We start from the raw sequence: 26,785 nt of genomic DNA, 5'->3' as shown, positions 1-26,785 counted from the left end.
TTCCATTTATGGTTTCTCTTTTATTTTTATATCATCGCTTCCACACGGATGACGAGGTACTGTAGTTAGTTGGTGTTTAGAGCCTTTTGTGTCTATTTCAGTTGGCATAGCAACGGTTGCGATGGTACAAGTTTATGCTCTCATGTAACGAGTCTGTGAAATTCCCCTTTGGTTGTGTGACTCCGGGTGACAGAAAGTCGGTATCTGGGATAGACTGAGATACAAAAACAACAAAAAACAAAACAAAGTAAAACAAAATACATATTTTGTTTAGGCTACTTAGTCATGGGAAAGTATTCAGTGGCTTTCAACCTTCACATTTATATGATGGATCTATCTAATAAGTTCATAAAACGGGATCAAAATATTAATTTTTGATTAAATAAATAAGTGCTATTAAATTACATTGCTTAAAATTGCGACTGAAGTCAGAGGTCAGGGGTTAAGAGGACAAATACGGTATTGTTAATGGAACCTTGATACTCATAGATATATTAGCTCCGTGTACTGCCCCCCTCCCCCATTTGGGGTTGGGGGTTAAGGTGTGCAAAGTAACTGATTGCGTTTCCTTATTTATACTCCTCAATGTTTTTCCATTAAAGTCAGGAAAGAAATGAATTCAATTGTCTGACCAATATTTTTGACGCTTTCTTTAAATTCTCCAAAGAGACATTTAGTTATATAGCTAAATATTAGCCCTCTCAGTAACGTTGCTAAACGCCGATGAAAAGTAGGTTATTAACTTTATATGTTAATAGACACATTTTGTTACGTTATAAAGTAATGATCACGTGCAATTATTTTCTAAGCATCGTGGCCTATACCTTTACGGAATCATTGCATTGTTGATAAATGTGCAAATGATGATGAGGTTTAATATGTATGCTTTTCATTGACAACATCTTTTATACATCTATACATTTGAGCAGATCTATATGTATACTAACTGCATGATTTACCCAAAGAATGACTCACTGAATTTGATTCCATGCTTCGTTAACTGAATATTGTTTTCGTCTGTCTGTTTGGTGTTAAACCCTTTAAAATATATTCACTATATCTGCGACTCATCTCAAAGGAACAACAACAAAATATATCAGCCAGTTACAAAAGCGCAATCACCTACACACACTTACACCTAAAAGCACCTACACATACACCTGCATGAAAACACCTTCAAAATTTGATTAGGTCTATTTGACGCCTGAGACGACTCCCTGATGTAAGTAAGTAAGTAAGTAAGTAAGTATAACTTTATTATATCCCAGAGGGAAATTGCATGCTCGCATAATAGTACATATTTAGAAAGAGTAAGAATACAACATGTAAAAGGTAACAATTTACAAGTAGAATAAAGGAAAGTTCAGAAATAAAAAAGTTAACAAGTAAGATAGTTAAAATTGTCAAACATGAAAATGCACAGTCCCAAGTCAAAACATATATAATATATCTGCCCTATCTTATGTCTGTCCTTTCAACGAACTTCGGTGCTATATATATCATACTAAGATGTCACATAAAGGAACCATTCACTGCTTGAATTATAACTTCCTTTTAAATGAGGAACTACTATATTTTTCCCTAACTTGACCTTATAACGTGTTACGTTCGTAATATCAATTAATGTTGAGGCTTTTGTTCCTTTATACCAGCGTCAGAGTTAGACCCATTATTAGGTATTTACTGCCCCAGTCAAAGTTTGTATCTCCCTGCGTGACGACCCTGTTACAACACTGCAGTATATAAATGAGGTGTTAGCTATTCACACGACATTCAAACAGGATATTGCAGTAAGACACTGACGTGATAGATTTCTAACCATCGACACTTATTTGCGAAAAGGCAAAACATGAAATCGATTCTAGTTGGTTTGGTGATCATTTTCTGGTTCACATTTCCAGTCAATGGAGGCAGCACTTGTGAACTATCACGTAAGTATTTGACTTACACTCACTATTATACCCAATTGTACCACATGAGTCTTGCATAATTTGGTTATTCGCTGAAATCCTTATCTTTTAACTTGTCCAACATGCTGTAAGCCAAGTTTACGGTGATGTCTGTATTACGCTTCTATTTGAGCCTGTATATAATTTGTTTTGTTTGTTGTAAGTGTGTACAATTTCTTCCAGAATTGGTATAACATCGCTTTCAAAATGGACTTTTAGCTTATATTATGACCAAGGAACTTATGGTTATTGCCCAGTACCGTATATATGAACAAGTGATAACTTTGGTTCCATATGTTACCTGATGAAATATTAAAACTGAACACACAAAAAAATTACCACTACACAGCTATATATAATTTTTTATATATTTGCCAATCTTATTAAAGCTAATAACAATGTAGACCATTAGCTTTACTGTGGTCAAGCTTGATTTCAAATACTGTAGTAAATTGTCGAAACGTTTTGTTATTTAAGTAACTTCAGTTTGTTATTTACATTTCATAGGGCCTGGCATATATAGCTGGTTAATGACGAAATGTTGAGATCATAATTGTACATTAACTTACCAATTAACTTGTGAACTAGATTAAGTCATTATACTAGGCCATATGGTAAGTGAAACATGGTGTATTGTGTAAACTTTGAATAAGCTTGATCATATATAACTGCATATATCGCTCCTAGTAAACCCTCCGCACAATCGCACTGTAGTGACATTGCACTATGGGAAGTCTCCAACTGATTGTTGGGGACACTACCAATTGGGTTCATACACCGATGGTAGATACAACCTTTCACTCACGGGTCACTGCCTTTTACACTACGCATGCATAACACAGGTTGTATAATTCGTAATAAACGATTTCGTGCATGTAATATGCTAATACAATTTATACTATTAAATTCAATAAATTGACAAAGTAATGCAGGCTTGTAAAAGATCTTGCTGGGTACAAAGTTACATAACGGATAGCCGACACCTTTGCCATATTTCAATAATAAGAGCCATTGTTATATTATGTTTGCCACTTGTAAACAGGCCTCTTTATTCACCAGCAAACATATTTGCCTAAACATGCACTTTGATATCCAAGTTCCAAAATCCTGTTCGATTGCATGTCGAAGAAAAATCGTTTTCTTTCTTTTTGCCCCATTTCCGAAAACTTTTACGGATTAATATATGGGTCATGTATGACGTTTGTCACCACACCCAAGGCATTGAAAGCGTCTTGGGTGTATTCAGAGCATCCACACAGGGACATGCGTAAAAAGGTAACTTATTCATTACCGGGCATGTCTTTTCTTTAATATCTCTGCTCCATATAAACCACTGAATGCTGGTGGCATAAATAGTGTAAAGAACATGTTAAAATAAATCAAATAATTCTACTATGTCGGTCCCTTTTTCTAGATTTACGGACATGTGATGTTTGTTTTTGCAAAAATGACCACGAAGTCGATTGTTCATCCAGAAATCTGACAGCAATCCCATCAGATATACCTGACATATACAGTTTGTATGTTTTGAGTTTGTGCACTTGTTTTCCAAGTTTACAGAAAGTATAACAGATGTGATATTTTGGTCGACAGAGTGTTAGTTTACTTCGAGTAAACAATCGAGTAAACTTGAAGAATATGTTATTTGATGGTTGTCTTAGTTGGTAGCAACTCATTGTACATTAAAATATGATGTTCTATGGACACATCCTTTGCTTTCTTATCCGTTATCTTTATATATTGGTATATGATCATCGCAAGTGACATATCAATCCGCATTTTAGAAAGTTTACTCTTTGAGAAAACTTAAAGGAATAACGAAGGCAGGTATCAAACACAATTTATATTATTCACTAACCTCAAAACTGTCTAAAATTCGATTTTTAGTTAACCGCTTCCTGTTTGACTGAATATGCTCGCTTTGAAAATTGGCTCCTAAGGCCTCACCACAATGTACAATAAGCCGCCATTGATTACGCAATACGCTTGAAATTCCATCTTGAAGACGTCAGGGAGTATCCCTGCCTTTGTTATTCCTATAAACTCTTGCTTGACCTTGCAGAAAGTGGCAGGTGTCAAATCCTGCATTCCTGGTGTTAAGACATCTGTAATGCAACATTCCCAAAGTGGCACTCATCCTCTCCATCCCTAACATTGAACTCTTTAGATAATATACATATATATATATATATATATAGTCAAATTATATAGTCTTAAACAACATATTCTGTTCAAATTTCATGACGTTAGTGTGTTAATATAAAATTAAAAATGGTAAGTTGGGAAGAAATGACATAGAAAATAATTGTAGATATGTTTTTCTTTAATTAATATCTACATATTTTATTCTATCTTAGGGATTTCTACTCAAACCTTATATCATGTGTCCCAAGAGAATTTTTCCAAAATTTCACTAGTCTAATGGTGTTGTAAGTATATATATATATTTTGCTTTACAAAATGATTGTATGCATGCTTCACAGTTGAATGATTCACAACACGGAAAATGAATCCATCAAATGAATGGCGTTTAATTTGGGCGTAAAAAGTTGTTCCTTCAAATTCCATTAACTTTTTTTCTACGTATTGTGTCGGCAAGATATGCATAGTTCTTAAATTAAATTGCTTTTCCTTTATAAACTCTTTAGTGCAGGATACAATGCATGTTTTTTTTTATGAATTTCATTACTTTATCCTCATATTTTCGCATCAAGCTTCGAATGCAAGTAAAGCATGAAATGAAATATCCCGATGTCGCAATGATCTACTTACAATTACTGGTTGACTGGTATCGGGCATGATTCGAGCCGAAAAATGGCAGCATATAAAATTCTAAATAAAGATTTTGGTTATAAGATATGAATTAATATAATCTCTTCAACAGAAATTTGACTGAGAATCTTTTAGAAGAGCCATTTGTACTACCTGTGAGCTTAAGATCTATGTAAGTAAACTATTATGAACTATAGGCATATATTTACAATAACTTTCATTACGTTTAAACTTCATGTTTTAAGTACACCCATTAAAGCCCTACATAAACAACAAGCAATGCACTCGGCAACGTTTAAACTTTACGTTTCACTCTGTATTTATATACATTTGTACATTTGCTTCCAAGTACTTTGGACATGCATTTTCAACATTTGTGGCATGATGGCAGGCGTGCTATATGTTTCAAAATGAATATTAAAATATGTAACTGTATCAAGGTTTGACGTGCTATTTAGTGTCAATCTTAGCAGTTCATGGTTAGTGATTATCTTATACTTTAAGCCTAACCACTCGAAAGTAGTTTCCAGTACTTGCTATAAATAGCTAAGTAGATAGATCGATATATAGATAGACCGATTGATAGATAGAAAGATGATCAACAGATAGATAGATAGATAGATAGATAGATAGATAGATAGATAGATAGATAGATAGATAGATAGATAGATAGATAGATAGATAGATAGATAGATAGATAGATAGATAGATAGATAGATAGATAGATAGATAGATAGATAGATAGATAGATAGATAGATAGATAGATAGATAGATAGATAGATAGATAGATAGATAGATAGATAGATAGATAGATAGATAGATAGATAGATAGATAGATAGATAGATAGATAGATAGATAGATAGATAGATAGATAGATAGATAGATAGATAGATAGATAGATAGATAGATAGATAGATAGATAGATAGATAGATAGATAGATAGATAGATAGATAGATAGATAGATAGATAGATAGATAGATAGATAGATAGATAGATAGATAGATAGATAGATAGATAGATAGATAGATAGATAGATAGATAGATAGATAGATAGATAGATAGATAGATAGATAGATAGATAGATAGATAGATAGATAGATAGATAGATAGATAGATAGATAGATAGATAGATAGATAGATAGATAGATAGATAGATAGATAGATAGATAGATAGATAGATAGATAGATAGATAGATAGATAGATAGATAGATAGATAGATAGATAGATAGATAGATAGATAGATAGATAGATAGATAGATAGATAGATAGATAGATAGATAGATAGATAGATAGATAGATAGATAGATAGATAGATAGATAGATAGATAGATAGATAGATAGATAGATAGATAGATAGATAGATAGATAGATAGATAGATAGATAGATAGATAGATAGATAGATAGATAGATAGATAGATAGATAGATAGATAGATAGATAGATAGATAGATAGATAGATAGATAGATAGATAGATAGATAGATAGATAGATAGATAGATAGATAGATAGATAGATAGATAGATAGATAGATAGATAGATAGATAGATAGATAGATAGATAGATAGATAGATAGATAGATAGATAGATAGATAGATAGATAGATAGATAGATAGATAGATAGATAGATAGATAGATAGATAGATAGATAGATAGATAGATAGATAGATAGATAGATAGATAGATATATTTGTCTAATTTTATACTACTGGTTTTAATTTCAATTTTTCAGAACTGTTGAAGCCAACAAATTAACCACTGCCGAATTGATTTTCGATCATTGCGAAAAGATTGTTAGCGTGTAAGTATACAATTACCACGACAGTTCCCGATTGCCACTCTCTTGTCATTTGTGTTGGTTGCTTCATTAAACACTTAAGAGCACTTTTTTTCTCAGCTTGCTTTTTCTTATCTTAATAAAGCTATAGATAAAGTTCATCTAACTGCAAGGTTACAAAAACCAAAAACGTAATAAAAACAATTCCGACGTAACGAAATCAAGTACGTAGTGTTGTTACTTCAGAGATACTCAGCCAATTGTATGCAATTCATTTACTTTGTCGATATGTTTGTCTTTTCAGGAATCTGAATAATAATCGTATTCCTTTTCTGCCGAACGATTTAGTTTCCAATTGCTGGCATCTTAATCACCTGTGAGTAGTTATTAAACGGATTAAGTAAAACAACAATGAGTTTACTATGTACAATAGAAGTAGGCTATTTTTACAACAACAGCAAAAACAACAACAACAACAACAACAACAAAGCTAATGCATGGAAACATTGGCACTTCCTTTTCCTTATCAGTGTCCGAGTGAGGTATATGTCAGATAGTGTTTCATCGCGTAACTGGTTCCCGTACGTTCGAGTTAGTGATGGGTCCAATATCAGCGCAATCCTTGTCACCTTGATGATCATGCGTTGATAAACACAGCGGAGCTTGTTCCAAGACGTTGCTTTATTTGGTTTAGATAGTAGAGTGATAAACAGGGTTGTGCACAATCTACACTCTTAAAACATCCGGATCAAATTTGATTCATTCCGGATCAAATTTGATCCGGTTTCCGGATCCCAGGGGCACCGACCCCGTCCGGATCAAAATGATCCGGATTTCCGGATCAAAGAACAATGACTCCATTCCGGATCAAATTTGATCCGGCTTCCGGATCCCAGGGGCACCGACCCCGCCCGGATCAAAATGATCCGGATTTCCGGATCAAAACAACAATGACCCCATTCCGGATAAATTTGATCCGGTTTCCGTTTCAAGGGTACTTACGTTTTGGATATGTTATGAATAAGAAACAACATACATATCTGAAAATAACTTGGCCATGTCTTTATTCTTTTTAACAACTTCGTTAACAAACAACGTCAATTATTTCTAATTATAAAAAGAGGTTGATCTGGGTTACAATACTGATGAACAAAAGCGGAAATGGAAAAGTGGATGGAATGCTAGAGTTTTATCAAGGCAGCAAAAGTGTATACTATTTTTAGTTATATCCCTGTTATATATGTGACTCGTGACTTCTTGTGGCAATTTATGTGTAACGTTTTGTTTTCAAAATCTTTATTTTCTAACTAGAAGCATATGTCTTATGCTTTAAAATCTCCACTAAAGATATCCTACAATAGGTACAAATGTTAGAATATGCTTAAAAGAGATCATCTCCTGCTAACTTTAACCTTTGAAATCTACATATTGCAGGATAATGAAAAATTCTGAAAAATACTACTCCACCAGCCTCTCAACGAATGGTCTTACATTATTTACCAAATAATGATACTTTGATATATTTTGGTTTGTTACAAATAACTTAGTACTTTAGAATGACACAACTTTGATATTGTACAACTTAACAATGGGTAAGACTTTAAATTGCATGCACAAAATCTTTGTTACATACAGCAGAAATGATAGAGATGTGATTTGTCATGGGAATAAGGAAATGTTTGTAAAAATAATTTCCTTACTATGTTTTCCTTTGCAAAATTTTATTAAATATTAATTGCATCGAATGTTCTATGTATTAAAAAAAATGAAAATACTTTGAAAACTTAAGTATTTTACTGGACTACCAACATGTTTGGAAATGAACAAGTGCTTGAATTATCACGTATGAATGCTTGATGATGTTTCTCTTGTTACTTTAAGTGGCATAAGCAGGTTTTAGTTGGAGGTGGTGGGGGCAGGTTAAGTTACCAATGCATCACTCACTGTTTATGCTAGAAAAAACACCATCCCTCTATTCATCTTTTAAAATCTGAACAGCTCACACATAACAATGAGGAATTTGTGCAATTAAATTATGCAACCGGCTCATCCGAACTATTCCAGTGCAATTTGAACTGTCAATATTGAACATGAGTGGACAAACTGAACTCAAACTATGATAAATTTGTTATCTAAGATAATGTGATATCCATTAATACCATGACGGGTAAAAAAAGTGATGATTGCTCAGTCTTCTGGTTCAGAAAGTTCTCAAAAAGTCCCAGGTGTTGTATCATTCTATTTCTCATGTATAATTGAGTTCAAGTATTTTAAAACATATGTCAACTGTCTGCAGAAGTCATTGGCAAGGAAGCCCCCTTTTTTTCAACTCTACTAAACACCTGCTCTGGTTGCTCTCTTGGTCCCTGTGCCAAAACGAAAGGCTGTGGCTGTTGAACTTTTTCAAGGACAGATGGTATGTTTGTGCCAATCTATGGAAAAGATATATGAGAAATTACACATTTTTGTTTTCAAATTGCAACATTCTGACATACAAGGATACAACCATACATTGCCACAATTTTAAAATTTTGCAACCAGCTCCTCCTCATCATCATCACCATCATCACCAACACCACCATCATCATCATTACCAACACCTCCATCATCATCACCACCACCACCATCTTCACTATCATCATCACCACCATCACCAACACCATGCATCATTATCATTGTGATTCTCAATCATTTCATAACCGTTGGGTCATTCTCTCTGAGAAACATATATGATTTTAAGAATTTTAAGATTCTAAAAATAGTAGTCATAAAAGAAAGAGAAAAAGCAGATTTGCATGATTTTGAAGCTCAGTAAAATTGCAATCAACCTAACAGGTACCCAAGGAAAGGCTAGAAAAGGACTAGCAAAACACTCATACCATACTCTTATGGCCCAATTAACGTAGATATATAATGTGTAGCCTACAACATGGCATTATTCACTCTTCTTAAGTCTTACAGCAACAGTAAGCTTAGCGCACTTCAGTTTGGGTTCCTGTTCGCCAAGTGACTGAGCTAGAATAGCACATGTATTGAGTAAAACTCTTACCATGCCATCTGTTGTGTATTTTCTGAGAGAATATCTCCCACAGAACTCTTCTTATTGTCTCTGATATTAAAGGCTCTGTGATACTCCAGTCTCCAGACACGTTACCATCGCTGAAATAACACACTCCTCTGCATCATCTGTGAAAACAATCATTGATATGGTTTTAAGCAACAAAAGTCACTAGATGCAAAAACTACATGAATGAATGAATGAATGGATGGATGGTAGGATGGATGGATGAATGAAACACTAAATAAATAAATAAATAAATAAATAAATAAATAGATAAATAAATAAATAAATAAATAAATAAATAAATAAATAAATAAATAAATAAATAAATAAATAAATAAATAAATAAATAAATAAATAAATAAATAAATAAATAAATAAATAAATAAATAAATAAATAAATAAATAAATAAATAAATAAATAAATAAATAAATAAATAAATAAATAAATAAATAAATAAATAAATAAATAAATAAATAAATAAATAAATAAATAAATAAATAAATAAATAAATAAATAAATAAATAAATAAATAAATAAATAAATAAATAAATAAATAAATAAATAAATAAATAAATAAATAAATAAATAAATAAATAAATAAATAAATAAATAAATAAATAAATAAATAAATAAATAAATAAATAAATAAATAAATAAATAAATAAATAAATAAATAAATAAATAAATAAATAAATAAATAAATAAATAAATAAATAAATAAATAAATAAATAAATAAATAAATAAATAAATAAATAAATAAATAAATAAATTTTAATTTACCTGATGTCAATTCCAAATCTGTTTTGTCAACCAGCTTTGAAGGTTTATGAGGGTCGCGAACAGACTTCTTTGTCTTATTTTGGTCCTTTCTCCTCACGTATCGCAGTCGGTTTTCCGGGTAGCCTGTTGCTTCATGGCGACCTGTGCCAGCACAAAACTAGACTTCCTGAAATTTAGCAAAGAAAACATATGATAGAAAAATGTTACTTCGCTAAAAATTTATTGTAGTAATACCTCCATGAAAGTTCATTTCTGCAATTTTTTTTTTATCTGCAGACCTCATGCAATTAAGAGCCTATTCTCATCACAAGCTTACTGTACAGCACCCACTTTTGCACACAGTATGGTATATGAACACAATTTGAAAAGACCTGTATTTGGCCAATTTTTCCTTACCTTTTTTGCATTTTAAAACATATTGCCATAAATGATGTTTACTGAACGTTTCAATACGGATCTCAGATCCTTATGATCTATTTCCATGAACAGTATAAGAATTCAGAGAAGTTTCTGCATACCATTTAGTGTGTTATTTTGACCCTCTTTTTGCCATTACTAGGCAAGACAATAAGCAACTTTATGCTAAGGTGCATCGGTATAAGCATTAACATAAAGCGGCATACCTGCTCGGTATAACCGGGTATACCTGAAATATTCGCGGAACCGCTACTTCAACCGTCGACTGTACTATTACACAATACCATGAACCTATGGACACTAGCCTACAAATGTATTTGCGATTTAATGACGACTTTACCATTTCTGTTTTTTTCTTTTGCAGAAACTAAATTTAAATATTGATTTAAAAAAAAATGGGCGAAAAATCAGTGTTGTTTTCATTTTAACGCAAAAGTACAGTTCAGTACACTCCACTACTGGGCCCAGTCCAACCACAACACTAGAGTAGCATATAGGTCTATGCCTTATTTGTAAATGATCACCTTATATACAGTAGGAAAGACTGATTCCCACTGTAGGCAAGTCTTACATTACCTAAATCTAAATTACCAGGAACCCTTATTAGGCCTTGCCTGCCTTACTTATGTCATTCAATTTATTTGGTTATCGAAAAATTACAATCCACTTTGTGGTGAAGTAGCAACTGAACATTAGAACCCACCATACAGTAATACTGTTTGCCCTGTAGCACCATAGAGGCTTCACAATAGTACTGCATACTGTTGTGTGTAGGCATGTACAGTACTGTAGTATACTGTACAGTACAGTCAGTCAAAAACCTAGCGTTTATATTTTTCACACCACACGCTACACACTATAGTGTACACTGTATAACGCTAGGCCAGAGTAAACCCGTGACGGAGTGAGCATAGCTTCTTCAAATCACTAACTTTATTGCGTATGATTAACACAACAAACGAAATGGAAAGTGCCTAATAACTCACCTTTGAAATTCTTGACGTACTTCTCCAATCCCCATTGAAGTAATTTTGCTTCTACGAGATCCATAAGAGCATTCGTGAGTGCAAAATTTCGAATAGATGGCGTCTGTGTAAGAATAGCGTACGCTCGAGCGCTGCAGGTCACATGATGTACATCAGCCAATAGCATCAAGCTTTACGTTTTGATCAGGAACGGTACAATGAAATGATACCATGCCTAATGAAATTGAATCGGGAATGGTTGAATTTTATCCGGGAATGGATTAAAATTATCCTGAAAAGGATGAAACTATTTTTATCAGGAATCCGTGTCACAAAAGTGACCCGGAAAAATTAAGAGTGTATACTTACTTTTAACATCTATATGTGCCAAGATTTCTACCAACATCTATCTACTATCTTTTAACAACTGTTCATAACAACTATGTATTAGTTGTTGTCAGAGTTCATCACGAGCTTTTTTTCCTTCTTCTTCTTAGATACCTCTCGCAAAACTACTTTAATCGTATTTACAACGATAGCCTGAAAAATCTCCCGGAGTTGACACATTTGTAAGTCTGAAACTTTGTTTTTGTCTAATGCCTTAGTTCTAGTAAGTAGTAATAATAAAGAAAAATCAGGCGAATTTTGTGATTAAATCGCGATCAAGTGATTAAATCGCAATGATGCATGATTATTCCCATTGTTGACAAAGCAAAAATACAAAGAAGAAAGTAACGCTATCATATCAATCAAATAATTAATGCTTACTTCTGAATATGAGTTGGTGGAAATCATCGATAGAAGTTGACATTGTTTCTTGTGCAGGTATCTGGAGGAAAGTTTCCAACTTCGCACGATCGAGGCAGGAGCGTTTGATACAGTTTGTGACAGCTTGGTCGATTTGTATGTATCTTTTTGACCAACATATCTATCTATACTTTGGTGTTCCTTCCATCTGTACATGTCGTATTGATTGTATGTATGTATATAGTTTAGATCCTACTGCAAGCAGGAACTCGCGAAGAAGCCATCATTGGCTTATCAAAGTCGCAAGCTGACCGAAGTCAGTCTCTTAGATTCATATGTTAACGTTCATGATTATGAATTGCCAATTGTCAACAACTTTGTAACTAAACGACATACATTAATCTTGGAGTGACTCGAACTCGGGACCTTATGATTGAAAGGCACCGGCGTTAACCACTGAGCAAACACTCCCCAAACATTCAGGAAGCATTTAGTGCCTGTGAAGAACTGTGCAGACTTTGAAGACACCGTATGAATGGTATTCAGTGTTAGTGTGGGTGGTCGGGATGCATATGGGAGGGATGAAGGGGGTGGTGGGATGGGTGTACGAAGGTTTTGGCAACAGGGGAAAATGTGCCTTATTTTGATATCTTATGCAAATTGAAACCTGATATATTTACACTTTCAACGTTTTTTATAAACAAGTCACAGTGTATGGTAATTAGCATCACATGAAAAAACAAGAGGAAATTCCCGATGACATGTTAACCTTTTTTTTTTGAACCACAGACGTATTACACATGCGCAGATTGACCACTTCCCAATGACATTACTGAACAGTTGCAAGAGTCTCACATCGTTGTAAGTATTACACGAAAAAAACAATTTCAAATATCGCTTATTAAATCAAGTTTTATACTGTGAACGATTAATTTTTGATAATGAGATATATGCAGAAAATAAAAGCTATAAAAATGTTGAAGAATAATACGATCATAATAAATTCAAGCGATCTTTTTCATGCAAGACAGATACAAAATAATCGCTCGCATAAGGAAACCAGGAGAGATCTTTAAAACTCGATTAGGTCCGTTCTTCTAGGTTCCTCAAAATATATACATATTAATTCAACAGGAATCTGGAATCGAGTGGATTAACGTATGTCAATGAGGTCTTATTTTCTGCCATTTCTAAGCTGCAATTCCTGTGAGTATTTTAATTCTATTACTCGTTGCTACTGTGATGTTTTGGGTCCGTTAGTACTAGTTACAAATAACAAAATAGTATTTAGCATATATACATGTATGGGAAATAGAAACAAAGTTCCTGTTTAAACGATATGATTTCCACAACAACTGTACTTTTACGTACCGTTATCGTATGAGCGTATGGTAGTTGTTAATTGTTCATTTATTCAACATTCCAGTCGGAGTTCCTTGATATGTAATTGACCTGTAAACTAGGCCTAACTTAGATTTTGATTTGGTTCCCATGCTGTTTTCTTACAATTGTTATCGAAGAATCAATCAAGTACCTTTTATTACAAAAAAATGTACCTACATTGTTAAATTTCCTTCTTCTCAAGGGACAAATTTGTGTTATTTTCTCTTGTTTCTTTACGTAAAGAAATTTGAGGAGCTGTACATTACTTGCGCTGGAAGAATCATCGCTCCATCATATCGAATGGATTATTGACTTGTAAGAATAATTTTCAGAACGTTTTTCTGATTTTAACATTTTATCATCGCTTATGATATATTGCATTGCCATCTAAAATTCCATCCGTCCGTCCGTCCGTCCGTCCGTCCGTCCGCCCGTCCGTCCGTCCGTCCGTCCGTCCGTCCGTCCGTCCGTCCGTCCGTCCGTCCGTCCGTCCGTCCGTCCGTCCGTCCGTCCGTCCGTCCGTCCGTCCGTCCACCCATCCGTCCATCCGTCCATCCGTCCGTCCGTCCGTCCATCCGTCCATCCATCCATCCGTCCATCCATCCATCCATCCATCCATCCATCCATCCATCCGTCCATCCATCCATCCATCCATCCATCCATCCATCCATCCATCCATCCATCCATCCATCCATCCATCCATCCATCCATCCATCCATCCATCCATCCATCCATCCATCCATCCATCCATCCATCCATCCATCCATCCATCCATCCATCCATCCATCCATCCATCCATCCATCCATCCATCCATCCATCCATCCATCCATCCATCCATCCATCCATCCATCCATCCATCCATCCATCCATCCATCCATCCATCCACCCACCCACCCATCCATCCTTCCACTGTAACTTACCGCATCTTGTGTCGCTGTCAATCCACTCTTCCTATCCTAAAACAGTGCGTTTATTTAACCAACTAACACTTACGTATTTGCACTATTGTACTTATAACTGCATATTTTTAGAGATGTCTATCCATATGATGACGTCAGAGAAAGTAAACCTGGAGAAATTCCATAAATAATAACTAGACTAACCATCTTTTTATTGTTGATAATTGTCTCGTCAAATTCCAATGAATAGGGTATTATCAAACGCACAGCTGCAATCGATTCCAGCCAAGCTGCTAAATTCAACGTCAATCAGTGAAACAATGTAAGTATATGATTCTAATTGTTATTTAGTAGTACGTCAAATACTATGTCAAGTAAACTTTTTTCAATTTTACACCAATCCGGAGTTCATTGTGAGTACATAATTGTAATTCTTAAGGAGCATTACGTACGTTACTATGTCTAGCACACACTTTCACTTCCACACTAATCCGATATTCATACCGTGTATATGATTCTAATTGGTATTGAGCAGTACGTACGTCACCCTGTGAAGAAGAAACTTTGACTTCCATACATATCCGGAGTTTTTTGGACCATTATAACAGTCTTTGTTACTGCATGACACAATTCCTAGGAAATTAGGGCAGAGATTCAATTCTACGGAGTTCGTTATATGATGCTATACTTGTAAGTGAATAGTAGGTGGAAGTATAATTACAATTTAATATTTGCTTCATGAGGTATAAAAAAAAAAAAAAATGCATGGTAGAATTATTAATTTATTCAATCGTTGTTTTCTACCTCTGCTTTTCTACTCTAATTAAAAAAAAACAGAGATTTTGCTAACAACCGGCTGACGAATATCCCCGCGGATCTTTTCTCATCTGAGTACACTAATCACAGTGTGGTGACCGTGACGTTGAGTGATAACCAGCTCACTTCAGTTCCACCAGAATTGTTTCGGAGTTTACATAGCCTCATCACAGTGTAAGAACAATCTCTCTCCTATCTTAAGTAATACAGCTAAATGCATATATGTTCTCTCTCTTATGCATTTGTTACTACAAGTGTCTACGTTGTTGTAGTCTCATTCCTGAAATAAAATTATTAAAAGCCACCTCTCAATAGATTCACCACAGTAACGGAGTCTAATTTATATCGAATGTTTCTCCTCACAGAATGGTATGCTATGATATTTAATTTTCTTTGTCGTTAAACTATTTGTTCCGTGTATAAAGAAAAACATTGCGATATTCCATAAAACCGATTTATTTTCTCATAGCTTTCTAGATGGAAACAGGATACACGAAATACCAGAAGGAATGCTTTCTTCAACTTCGGTCCAGAACCTGTGAGTACAAAGTGTCCCAATTTGTTCTTGGTATGATCGAGTCCCTTGAAAAAAAAAACAGAAATAGATCTTCCTACTATCAACCAGAATTTTTTGAAACAACATCATTTGATTGAATTGGCCTGCTTTATATTTTCTCGCTTCCGCAGGTATATATTCAGTAATAACATTCAAGCCCTGAAAAAGTCAATGTTTGGACCTGTTCATAACCAGGGTGGGATCCAAAATATGTAAGTACATTGTTTACCGTGTAAGAATATCTCATATCACTTTGTTCACAATAATTACATAATTGGTTCTTGTCTCCTGAACAGTACAACAACATTCTTGATTACACTAAATAATCCTGACGAGAGTGACAACAACGATGACGATGACGGTGGCGACATTTATCAACGTCAGATTCATTATAACTACATTGTTTTTCTTTTTAAGCCAAGCGCAGAGGAACCCTATACGAAATATATCTGTAGAGTTCTTGAGAGGATTGAAAGAGGACGGTGAGATGTGAGTATCTCGTTGTATTTCTTTTTATTTCATTTTGGTGCATAGTTTAGTATGATAAGTTTTGATACTGACCCCCAAAACCCTAGCGTTTTACAAATTGTAAGCAGGGTGGTGTATATAGTCGTTAACACTGGTAAGCAAGGAATCGATCGCTTAAGTTGTTTTTTATAACCTAACTAGAGGATAAGTCAAGTTAGACACAGTTTAACACTGGTGTCATGGACAATGCCTCCCTCCATGACTTAAAAACAGAAAACATTGCTGAATGGTAGAAGCGTACCACTCTCAATGTCTAACAAGTCAAATATTCGCTTTAGGGGCACTGCAGTGCGCCAAATCATAACATTCCATAAGGTGCAGCCAAAGCGTACACAACTATATTCACAACTAAGCTCGCAGGTCATCTACTTTTCGACCAGGGTTAAGAGAGGCAATGAACATTAAGGAGGCCATGACACGAAAAATCCAACTAATCAAGAAGTAACTTCTTCTGAATCTATGAGAAAATCTATGTTCAAAACTATCCTCATCACCTTGAAAACCTCAAGGACTAATTAGAAATTAACGTTTTAATAATCGCATCCGAAAATAGATATCCAAAAATGCTATTTCCAAACAAGACAATGATGACGTCATGTTAGGAACACAAGTGCAAGCACATGCACGTACCGGATGCGCGACGATCTTACCGTCACACATACACGCACATTTACACTAAGAGAACAACCACTGTATTACGCTTTATCGCCAGAAATTTCAAGTTTGTTTTACAACATGTTGTAAAATATCCGAGAGAAATGCCGGTCCGTTGTGTTTTTTGGGGGCGGCACAAATGCCATAACCCATGCAATTAGCCTTCATCGATGGCCGAAGGACGAAAAAAAAAACACGGCGATTATGACCAAGTTAGTGCACAACACCAGCGCCGATTCACTGGGCCTAGCCAGTATACAGCTCCGTATGTAGCGAACACTTCACGGAAGCATACTAGGATCCCTCCTCTTTTATGAAATAAAACAAATGGGCTTTAACGGGTCGAGATAAACGAGTCGTTCTTCTGTCAAGTATTCCACATTAAAAACTCATGAGGACCAGAGTGGAGAACAGGAAACCTCCAATGGGCAATTTGCGAAGCTTGTACATGTATATGAATACATAGCCAACACACTGTACACATGGGTTGTAAGTCACCGTAACACAACGCATAATACGGTTTAGGGAGTTCCGCGAATTCCAACAACACATGCACAAAATGGACTGGATTTTGTTTTTAAATGCTTCGTTAATAACTTCTTACCACGTTGTATGTTCCTTGCCATACTTCCGAACGGGTTTGTTCTACGATATGCTGTGGAGCTTGAATTTCGGCTCGTTTAACAGGCTCGAACTGATACGGTTCTAACACATCAAGTCCACCCTCAACGTTCGGTTCAATATTGGCATGATCATCGCCTTCACTCTCTGCTTCGAATATGAAAAAGGGCACTCTAATTATAGCCCAATTTCACTGCCTGGTGAAGAACCACTATCACTTTGAACTTCGGCTGCCGCATTTAGTTCTTAATCTGACATTCTACGGGAAATTTCGATCTGATTTCGCGCCGACTTGTTATCGATTGTTTTGAATTTCGCACTGTAAGTATGATATGTGTTCGGAGGAATCAGCGAGAGCCAAATCGTGTTCATAACATGACTTCACATGACGTCATGAGATCAGAAAAATGTGTTCAGCCAAACGAATTTTTCAAGCCCGAAGAGGGTAAATTAAATCTCAATTTTCAAAGGGAAAAAAAAAATCAAATTTTTAACTGGCAGAATGGTTGATATATGTTCTAGAGAGCAATCTTAGATGGATCCCAAAACGACAGGACGTTGAAATTTTCGTGTCATGGCCACTTTAAGGACATGACGTTATTATATTTCCAGGGTTCGAACTAACAGAGGGCGCTGTCACACCGGTCCCCTTCAGAGCTAAAGATACGGCTCTGGGTTCTATATAGTTCCGCAAACAAGCTGCAGTCTCTGAAATCACTGAGACATTTCTTTGAGAAATCTCTGACGGATGTTTCTGGGCAAACTTACATGCAGATTACCTTATTCACACATACAATGACATATTCGAGATATATGGTTTACTGAACTCTCATAACAAGTACAGTCTAGCAACAACATGTTGCCCATCGTTCATTTGGCAACCACACACACGTCTGATCGCTATACACTCGGTAGAAACGTTGAAGCTGCTCCATATTCACAAGCAATAGTCACCAGCTTTTATTTCACCACTAACTGTTGCTTCGAAAATTGTCCCCTTCAAATGACAAGTAAACTTTATTTTCATAAATGAGGACGTTTCTTTCTGCGTTTTAAAATCCTAACAGACTGCTGACCTGCCTCGGTATGAGCATTCCAGTGATGCCTTATAATATCGACATGTGAGCTACGCAATTTACATATTTTAATGTCAACTTTCTAGTATAACATGTTGTATATGATTCCTTGTTTGGAAAATTAAAATATGCCATCTTTCCAAGTGAAGTAGTTAAACTGACACCAACATTCACATGCCAGAGTTAGCCCTTCTTAACTCCAGGAACTGGATTACAGCAGGTTGTCAGTGATGTCATCACATCACATGTACTTCAATAAAGCTTAAAGTTGGTTATACAGTTGTAAATATGATTTGTGTTGGAAGTGTTTTACGATTGAAATGGCCAAGAATTATTTAAATAGCACAAGCACATATGAAGTTTATGAAAATGTCATATTTAGTAATGATAAACCATGCTATAAATGGTAACCAGCTCACTTCCATCACAAAAAAGGTTTTACGCATTATTAAAGTGGTTAATCTGTTACATTGTTGCAAGTGTTGGGATATCTGATTCCTGCACAATTGTGATAAGATTAGCAGGCAAAGAATGGTTATAAAACAATCACCTTATTGCGTTGTGGTTGACAACAACAATACTTACCTTCTGTTTACTGATATAGATCGTGCGTTCAAAAGGATTTTCGAACTAAAATAGTGACCAACCAATTCTTCCAAATGGTTTCCTTAAGTCAAAGAGGTTTTGACTGCACCTCAGTTAAAGGGATACGTCTTAATTGCACCTGTACTGCCTGCTCTTTGGGTACCTATACAGATATGTCCGTCGATATTTACGGTGTATGTGTTCCTTGTCCGAAAGGTGAGTTGAAACAAAAAAGACAACCCCCCCCAGCAACAACATATAAATTAACGTGTTGCGTAAGTTTAATATAGTCTATTATTGCATTTACCTGTGTGCTTCAGTGTCACATTGCACCTTATTTTACTTAGCTATACAAAAGAAGAAATGAACACGGTCACACCTCTTAACATACGGACCAATCCCAACAAATTGTGATGTATGGTAATAGATGATTCTAATGTTTTTTTTATAGAAAATTCAGTATCACGGCCAGTGCTGAGTTAAGTTTTTTATTCCTACTTTTTTCATCAAGGGGGTTTCTACCAAGATGACGTTGGCCAATTTCAACCGTCAGCTAATGAGATCGGTTGCAAGAAATGTAACGACGGTACATTTGTTCTGAATGGAAAGGGAAACGACCCGCTCAGTTGCGAAGTTTGTCCTGAAGGTACAAACAAGAGCCGACATGCTGGATACAGAGCATGCTTCTGTTTGGAGAATTACTTTCGAAGGGATCGATTTAACAAATGTGAAATCTGTCCACAATCAGGAATGATTTGTGCAAATGACTTCATATCTATACAACCTGGATATTATTGGAAATGGGAGAATGAAACATTTCAAGAATACACTCAATTCGTTGAAAATTTGCAAACATTTAACAATTCCTACATGGTTCAAACGACCATATTCCTGAGCCCTCTTCCGTACGTACATCAATGTCCCCAAAGTTACAAATGTAGCAACAACAAAGAAACTTTGAGAGGAAATTGTTATCAGGGTTACAAAGGTTTCTTGTGCATGGAATGCGAAGAGAGCTACTACCATATCCTAAACTTTTGTCATTCGTGCCCAGATCTGTGGGTTTTCATTGTCGAAATTGCAGTGATCTTACTGATAGTGTCATGCAGTCTTTCTTATATTTATTACACCTACAAACGCCAGAGAGGGAGAGGAGAACGTAGCATTGTTGATGTTTTTCTTGCAAGAGTTAAGATAGTCCTTGGTTTCTACCAAGTGAATGGAGAGTTTTGGGATTTATTAGACACAGTCAATTTGCCGAAGATTCTCCAAAGGCTTTGCACTTGGTTGGTGTTCTTACAATTCAACATTTCTACCATTGTAATTAAACCTAGCTGTTTCTTCCCGAATTTATCTCTGAACGCCTATTCTGAATTTCTAATAGGAGTCAGCGTACCAGTTGCTGGTGCATCGATCTTGGGAATAGTCGCTTTGATCTGGAATTTTTGTCTGGGGTTCTCTAAAAGGTATTTTTGTCATCATCAGGGAACCAGATCCGACGTTTATGCCAAACGAAGAAGCGGTTTACTCGCCGTTGTAGTTTTCATGTTATATGTCACATACCCATCAACATGCAACGCTATATTTTCATTGTACCCGCCTGCTTGTGAGACGTATCCTTTGGATGAGAGTATGTTGCAGCATGTCAGTCTCCTACGATCAGACTTTTCTATCAATTGTACCACAGAGACTCATTACAAGTTTCAGATTGCGGCATACATTTGCTCCATATACGTCGTAGCTTTTCCGGGTATTTTATTTTGTCTTTTGTGGAAGTATTGCAAAACGTCAACTGATCGATCCTTATGCCCTAAATGGCTTCGGTTCTTCTGTGAAAACTACAAAGATGAGTTTTGGTACTGGGAAATAGTCGAACTCTTTAGAAAGGTGTCACAGACTTTCATCATCATTTTCTTTGGATGGGGTAGTTCCTTTTCTGTTTTCATCACCCTATTTCTGGCCGTCGTCTTTCTTACTCTTCATGGCTCCTTTTCACCAATGAGAGACAGATTTGAACAAAACCTTCAGGTAAAATTCAATCCTTTCTAGTATTAATTAACACATGATTCTTAATCTCAGTGCAATTCCTGTACTCTCAGTACATTAATATTCACATAACTTCCCAAGAGAAAACTGTCTAGTTCATAAGGCAATCTTAGATTGACATGGATTCAAATACATTGTCTAGCAATTGACAAGTTGATATTTTTGCCCCTTGGCGCACAACCAAACAACAATTAGAAGCGAAAATGTTATTGATGGAGTGTGCAGGAATCTTTGTGGTAAATTGTATACAACGTCTGATGCTCTTCCAATGACTTAGCATTGCTAATGGTCTTTATACATGTATGCAAGGATTCAGTCGGTGCTTAGCATTCATAATAACTTAGAAACGGACATAAATATACTTAATTTGACAACATGAGAAATGCCGAAACAGAAATTCGACACAGTCAGTTAAACGACAAGGTTATGTTGAACGACCAAAAAGGTAGGGTCGATCCGGACGAATGGTTTATTGTTAGGTGTTTGTGACTTTTTGAAAGTAATGAAACACATGGCGGAGAAGGGAATGGGTCACCGGTAGTGCATCCATTTATCAATTTAGCAATTTACGATGAAATTATATTAACTACATGAAATTAATGAAATGATCTCATCTTCCTATACAGCTTGCATCGTTGTGGGCAATTTTTCTCAACATGCTAATGGTGACAGTGCCATCAAGTCTTTCTGAGTCATCAACTGTTGGTTCGGCAATGACGATAATACTGGTGTTCCTCAATGTCATTGTTCTCTTGATTATATTGGGTAAGTGCAACGTTGACGGAGCCAAGAGGGACATATTTTCTTTCCATATTTGTAATACAAAAGTACCCTTTTTTAAAAGTTTTGTTTAGGAATTAAGAATGAAACAGTAATTACAAAAATATTGTTTGTTGAAACCATTCAAAATCCTGAAATTTGTGGTACAAAATGCATTGGGGAAGGGGTCCATTTTTTTGTGTGGCTTTGTCGAGATGATTCTGCCGCCCTTTGTTTCCTCATGTCAATGGCACATGGTCCTTTGGCCCTTCGATGCTTCTGTCCTCTCTTACCCGCACCAGCTAAATCCTCTTTTGCTCCCGCTGTCTTATCCTTAACTAATCATGCTCATTTCTGGTTATGAGCGGCATAACCCTTCACTAACTTAGTCACCGAGATATCTTTTTCGTACAAATAACGGCATCTGAATCTGTGTGGCCATCTATACTTGCAAGCATTCACAATGGGGATAACATAACAATTCCAGACGCTTTCAACTTGTTCATTTTTCTCTGAAAGTACTAACTGATGATTGAGTGTTCATTTCATGTGCCCGTTTCTTGAAGCAAATTTACATAATCAAGTATTTTCAGTATTTGGCAGTTATAACAATCTTATTTTCATTTCGTACAGGGAAACCTTTGGTAAAGCCTTTGATGGTGATGTATGGCCTATTGACTCGTCGGTGCTCATCTATTATGCCAACTAAAGCAGAACAAAGACATGTCCAGAATTGTCCGGCAGAAGACCCATTTATAGAGGAAGCGCGTCCTCTTCTCCAGCCAGGAGAACGTCTTTATCATTCACTACAGTAGATTCTTAATGCAGTTAACACTATTATTCATAGATGAAGCAGCTACGCCGATAATGGTAGCTAGTCTATTGACAAAGTCTAGACGATAGATGCGTAGGTAGGAAGGGCATCGTCTTCTACCTAAGATCCCATTAGATGGTAGTTACCTTTCAACACCGAACAGTTGATAATGCGTGCCGTTACAGGACTTGGAAAACTACAGTGTAGACAGAGTAAATGTACAAGGGAAACATGGTTGCCCCTTTTCTTTCCCACGAGAAGTGCGAAAATCTGAACTACGGTAGGCAGCTGACGATTGGATACACTAACGTGAGTGAAGTATCCAGGAAGATTAGAACTGGTTTCCGACAGGCAAAGTATGCAAGAGACACAAGCACTAGTTCAGTGTTACTACAGAGAGTATGCTTCGATGTTACATATTTTTCATATTTTTTATATTTTACATATTATTCTTCTCATGTACTCATAGTCACTCGGTCCCCAATAAGAGCATGATAGCCCATGTGCATCCGAAACATGTCGTCTTCTTCCCACAGGTCCCAGATGTCATCGAATACAGTACCTGGCTGATTATGATGTTGATAGATTTACGTGACTTCTCTATCCTGGGGTATAGATTGTCACTGAAATGCTCGGTCGATTTGGACCAATGTAAGGATATTATCGTTTTAAGAAGTATATAATTACATATGTAAAAATAGATGGCTGATAATGATGGTAACTTAAGGCACCTTCAATTAGCACGTAAGGACTGGTGTGCCATAATTTAAGTCAGAGTGACAATGTAGACAGACAACAGACCAGGTAAGTCTCGAGAGATTTTAAAGACCTATTTTATAACTGCTTTAGTTTGTCTCAAACATGACATTAATACTAGTTGCTTTATATGAGTTTCCGTGTACAGAGCAGCTAATTATACTATTAGAAGGACGCATGTCTGGCTAGGGAGGAAAGGGTTGTGGGAACTTACAGCACGGGCCCCTGGCTTAACTAAAGAGTTCGGGAAATATGAGATAGAGATGTATTATCAGTTTCACAATATACTTTCACAATATAACAAGTTTCACACCAAGTTTCAATATACCAGTTTCACAATTTACCAAGATGAATGTATGTCGCACAGATACAGAGTTGTTGATTATTCATAATCATGGACGTTAAATATGAATCTAAGAGACTGACTTCGGTCAGCTTGCAGAGGATCTAAAATACATACATTTTAACTTGACTTGACTTGAATAAAGGAGGGGGTGGGGGGCTATGACATAAATATGTATTGAATCAGTATTCCTACTTTGTCAACTGTGAGTCTTGTCTCACTTATATTTTTACTTATATTCAATAGGAATACACGTGTATTATCTTTTATTATCCAATCAGAATAGAATATGAATATACTACACTGTACTTTACTTAACTGTACTGTACTTGGTTTTACTGTTCTTTTCTGTAATGTACTGTAATGTACTTGGTTGCATTGTGCTGCACAAACTGTATTATACAGTACTGTATTGTACTGTATTACCCAAGAATAACTGTAGTGTAATGTACTCTACTGTACTATACTATAACATACCATACCATATCACACCATACAATACCATACAATACAATACTGTATTGCAATGTACTGCACTGTTCTAAACTAAAGCAGCACTGTATTATATATAAATAAAGAAGGTAGAATTACAAATATGAATAGGTTATTTCATTTTGTTTTAAATATATATTGTAATTGGAAACGAAAATTGAGACTGTTAATATGAGAAATTTGACTTTTTCGTCGAAATTTTTGGTAAGGCTATACCCTTACCATTTTTCAAATTTCGACCAAAATCACGACTTTTTCAAAACTCCCCAGACTTATGCAGGAAAGTGATGGCGTCCTTTTGGGTGGTATCAGACTGATGATCGTGAATAAATAAGCTCTCTATATTTGCCAAAAGACGGTATGAATACGAATATGTAAACTATATTTCATATTTGAATATATATTGTATTTGGAGTAGAAAATTGAGCAGGATTTCACATTTAACCGGAGAGAAACGTGTTTCTGAACTCAATGTAGGCATTAAAAACATCGAGACTTAAATATGAGAAACTTGACTTTTTTGTCGAAAGTTTTGGTAACAATATATATACACTTATGATTTTTTTTCAAATTTCGACCAATTTCACGACTTTATCAAAACTCCCCAAACTGATGCAGGAAAGTGATGGCGTCCTTTTGAGTGGTGTAATGTTGATGATCGTGAATAAATTAGCTCCCTCAATTCGTCAAAAGACGATATCAATACGAATATGAAAACGATAATTCATATTTTAATATATATTGTATTTGATGTTGAAAATAGGATTTAACCAGCGAGAAAAGTGTTTCTGAACTCAATGGAGGCATTAAAAACATCGGGACTTACATATGAGAAAGTTGACTTTTTTGTCAAAAGTTTTGGTTATGATTTTTTTCAAATTTCGACCAAAATCACTTTTTCAAAACTCCCCAAACTGATGCAGGAGAGTGATGGCGTCCTTTTAAGTGGTATCAGACTGATGATCGTGAATAAATTAGCTCCCTATATTCGTCAAAAGACGGTATGAATACGAATATGAAAACGATATTTCATATTTGAATATATATTGTATTTGGAATCGAAAATAGGATTTCACGAGCGAGAAACGTGTTTCTGAACTCAATGAAGGCATTAGAAACATCGAGATATAAATATGAGAAACTTGACTTTTTCGTCGAAATTTTTGCCCCTTTTTGATACATTTTTATTCATTTTTTGCTATTATTAATAACGCCAAATTTAGCTTCCAATTCCCAGAAATACCACTTTAAAGTTGACCAACATGTGCATTTGAGCCATTAGAATCCGTATGAGCATCCTGAAAGAGATTTAAGAAATTTCATATTGTTCTCTTCAAAATCTTATGAAATTGGCCATTTTGGGTAAAAAATGAAGGTTCTCAAATCTCTCTTAGACTACGTAGAAGGGACTCCCAGCACCCAGTAGACGCTTTTAATGAGACAAAAGTGGCATTCGACGAAGTTTTAGTCATTTAAATATTTTATGAAATGATGTAGAGATATGGTTATTAAATTTCATTTTCCACAAAAATATAAGTGTTTTGGGGGAAATTAAAAAAGTCGCGATTTTGGCCAAAATTGGACAAAATCATAAGGGTATGACCTTATGAAATTGGCCATTTTGGGTCCAAAATGAAAGTTCTCAAATTTCTCTCAGGATACGTAGAACGGACCCCAGCACCCAGTGGACGCTTCTCTCGAGACAAAAGTGGCATTCGACGAAGTTTTAGTCATTTAAATATGATATGAAATGATGTAGAGATATGGTTATTAAATTTCATTTTTCCACCAAAATATAAGTGTTTATACTACTCTTGTCACCTGGAATGGAATCCAAAGGGCACTTCACACCACAGGAACAATATTGGGAAGAATTAAAAAAAAGTCGCGATTTTGGCCAAAATCGGACAAAATCATTAGGGTATATATATAAGGCTTATGAAATTGGCCATTTTGGGTCCAAAATGAAAGTTCCTAAATCT

General features: G+C 35.4%; 1 protein-coding gene and 1 long non-coding RNA gene across 3 annotated transcripts; one reads left to right on the top strand and one right to left on the bottom strand.

Annotated features, from left to right (window-relative positions):
* Positions 1–133: 133 nt before the first annotated feature.
* LOC139974023 (uncharacterized) lies at positions 134–26,464 on the top strand. 2 transcript variants are annotated; one of them, XM_071980939.1, is made up of 21 exons: positions 134–1,931; positions 3,364–3,469; positions 4,307–4,378; positions 4,834–4,893; positions 6,455–6,523; positions 6,804–6,875; positions 12,225–12,296; positions 12,553–12,630; positions 13,264–13,335; positions 13,609–13,680; positions 14,101–14,172; positions 15,008–15,079; positions 15,595–15,747; positions 16,043–16,111; positions 16,261–16,341; positions 16,547–16,618; positions 19,000–19,053; positions 19,613–19,809; positions 20,105–21,621; positions 22,266–22,404; positions 23,032–26,464. In XM_071980939.1, the coding sequence occupies exons 1-21, from the start codon at positions 1,850–1,852 to the stop codon at positions 23,211–23,213; spliced, it is 3,363 nt and encodes a 1,120-aa protein (XP_071837040.1). In that variant the 5' UTR covers positions 134–1,849; the 3' UTR covers positions 23,214–26,464. The 2 variants fall into 2 exon arrangements, with proteins under 2 accessions (XP_071837040.1, XP_071837044.1); XM_071980943.1 differs by lacking the exon at positions 134–1,931 and having other exon boundaries at positions 3,364–3,465; positions 23,032–26,450.
* LOC139973975 (uncharacterized) lies at positions 7,227–12,088 on the bottom strand. Its single transcript, XR_011795356.1, has 4 exons — positions 11,749–12,088; positions 10,346–10,511; positions 9,549–9,685; positions 7,227–8,931 (listed from the first exon to the last, which is right to left on the bottom strand). It is a non-coding gene; the product is annotated as an uncharacterized lncRNA (long non-coding RNA).
* Positions 26,465–26,785: the final 321 nt, after the last annotated feature.

This window comes from Apostichopus japonicus, chromosome 2 (genome assembly GCF_037975245.1).
Source record: "Apostichopus japonicus isolate 1M-3 chromosome 2, ASM3797524v1, whole genome shotgun sequence".
Lineage (NCBI taxonomy): Eukaryota > Metazoa > Echinodermata > Holothuroidea > Aspidochirotida > Stichopodidae > Apostichopus > Apostichopus japonicus.
Note: the sequence above shows the minus strand (reverse complement) of the source record. Positions and strands in the feature narration are given on the sequence as shown.

Bases quoted from the DNA above. Each gene is read 5' to 3' on its own strand.
- LOC139974023 (XM_071980939.1), top strand. From the start codon at position 1,850: ATGAAATCGATTCTAGTTGGTTTGGTGATCATTTTCTGGTTCACATTT. The intron at 19,810-20,104 runs GTGAGTTGAAAC...TTTTTCATCAAG, and splicing joins ATGTGTTCCTTGTCCGAAAG to GGGGTTTCTACCAAGATGAC. The intron at 21,622-22,265 runs GTAAAATTCAAT...CTTCCTATACAG, and splicing joins GATTTGAACAAAACCTTCAG to CTTGCATCGTTGTGGGCAAT.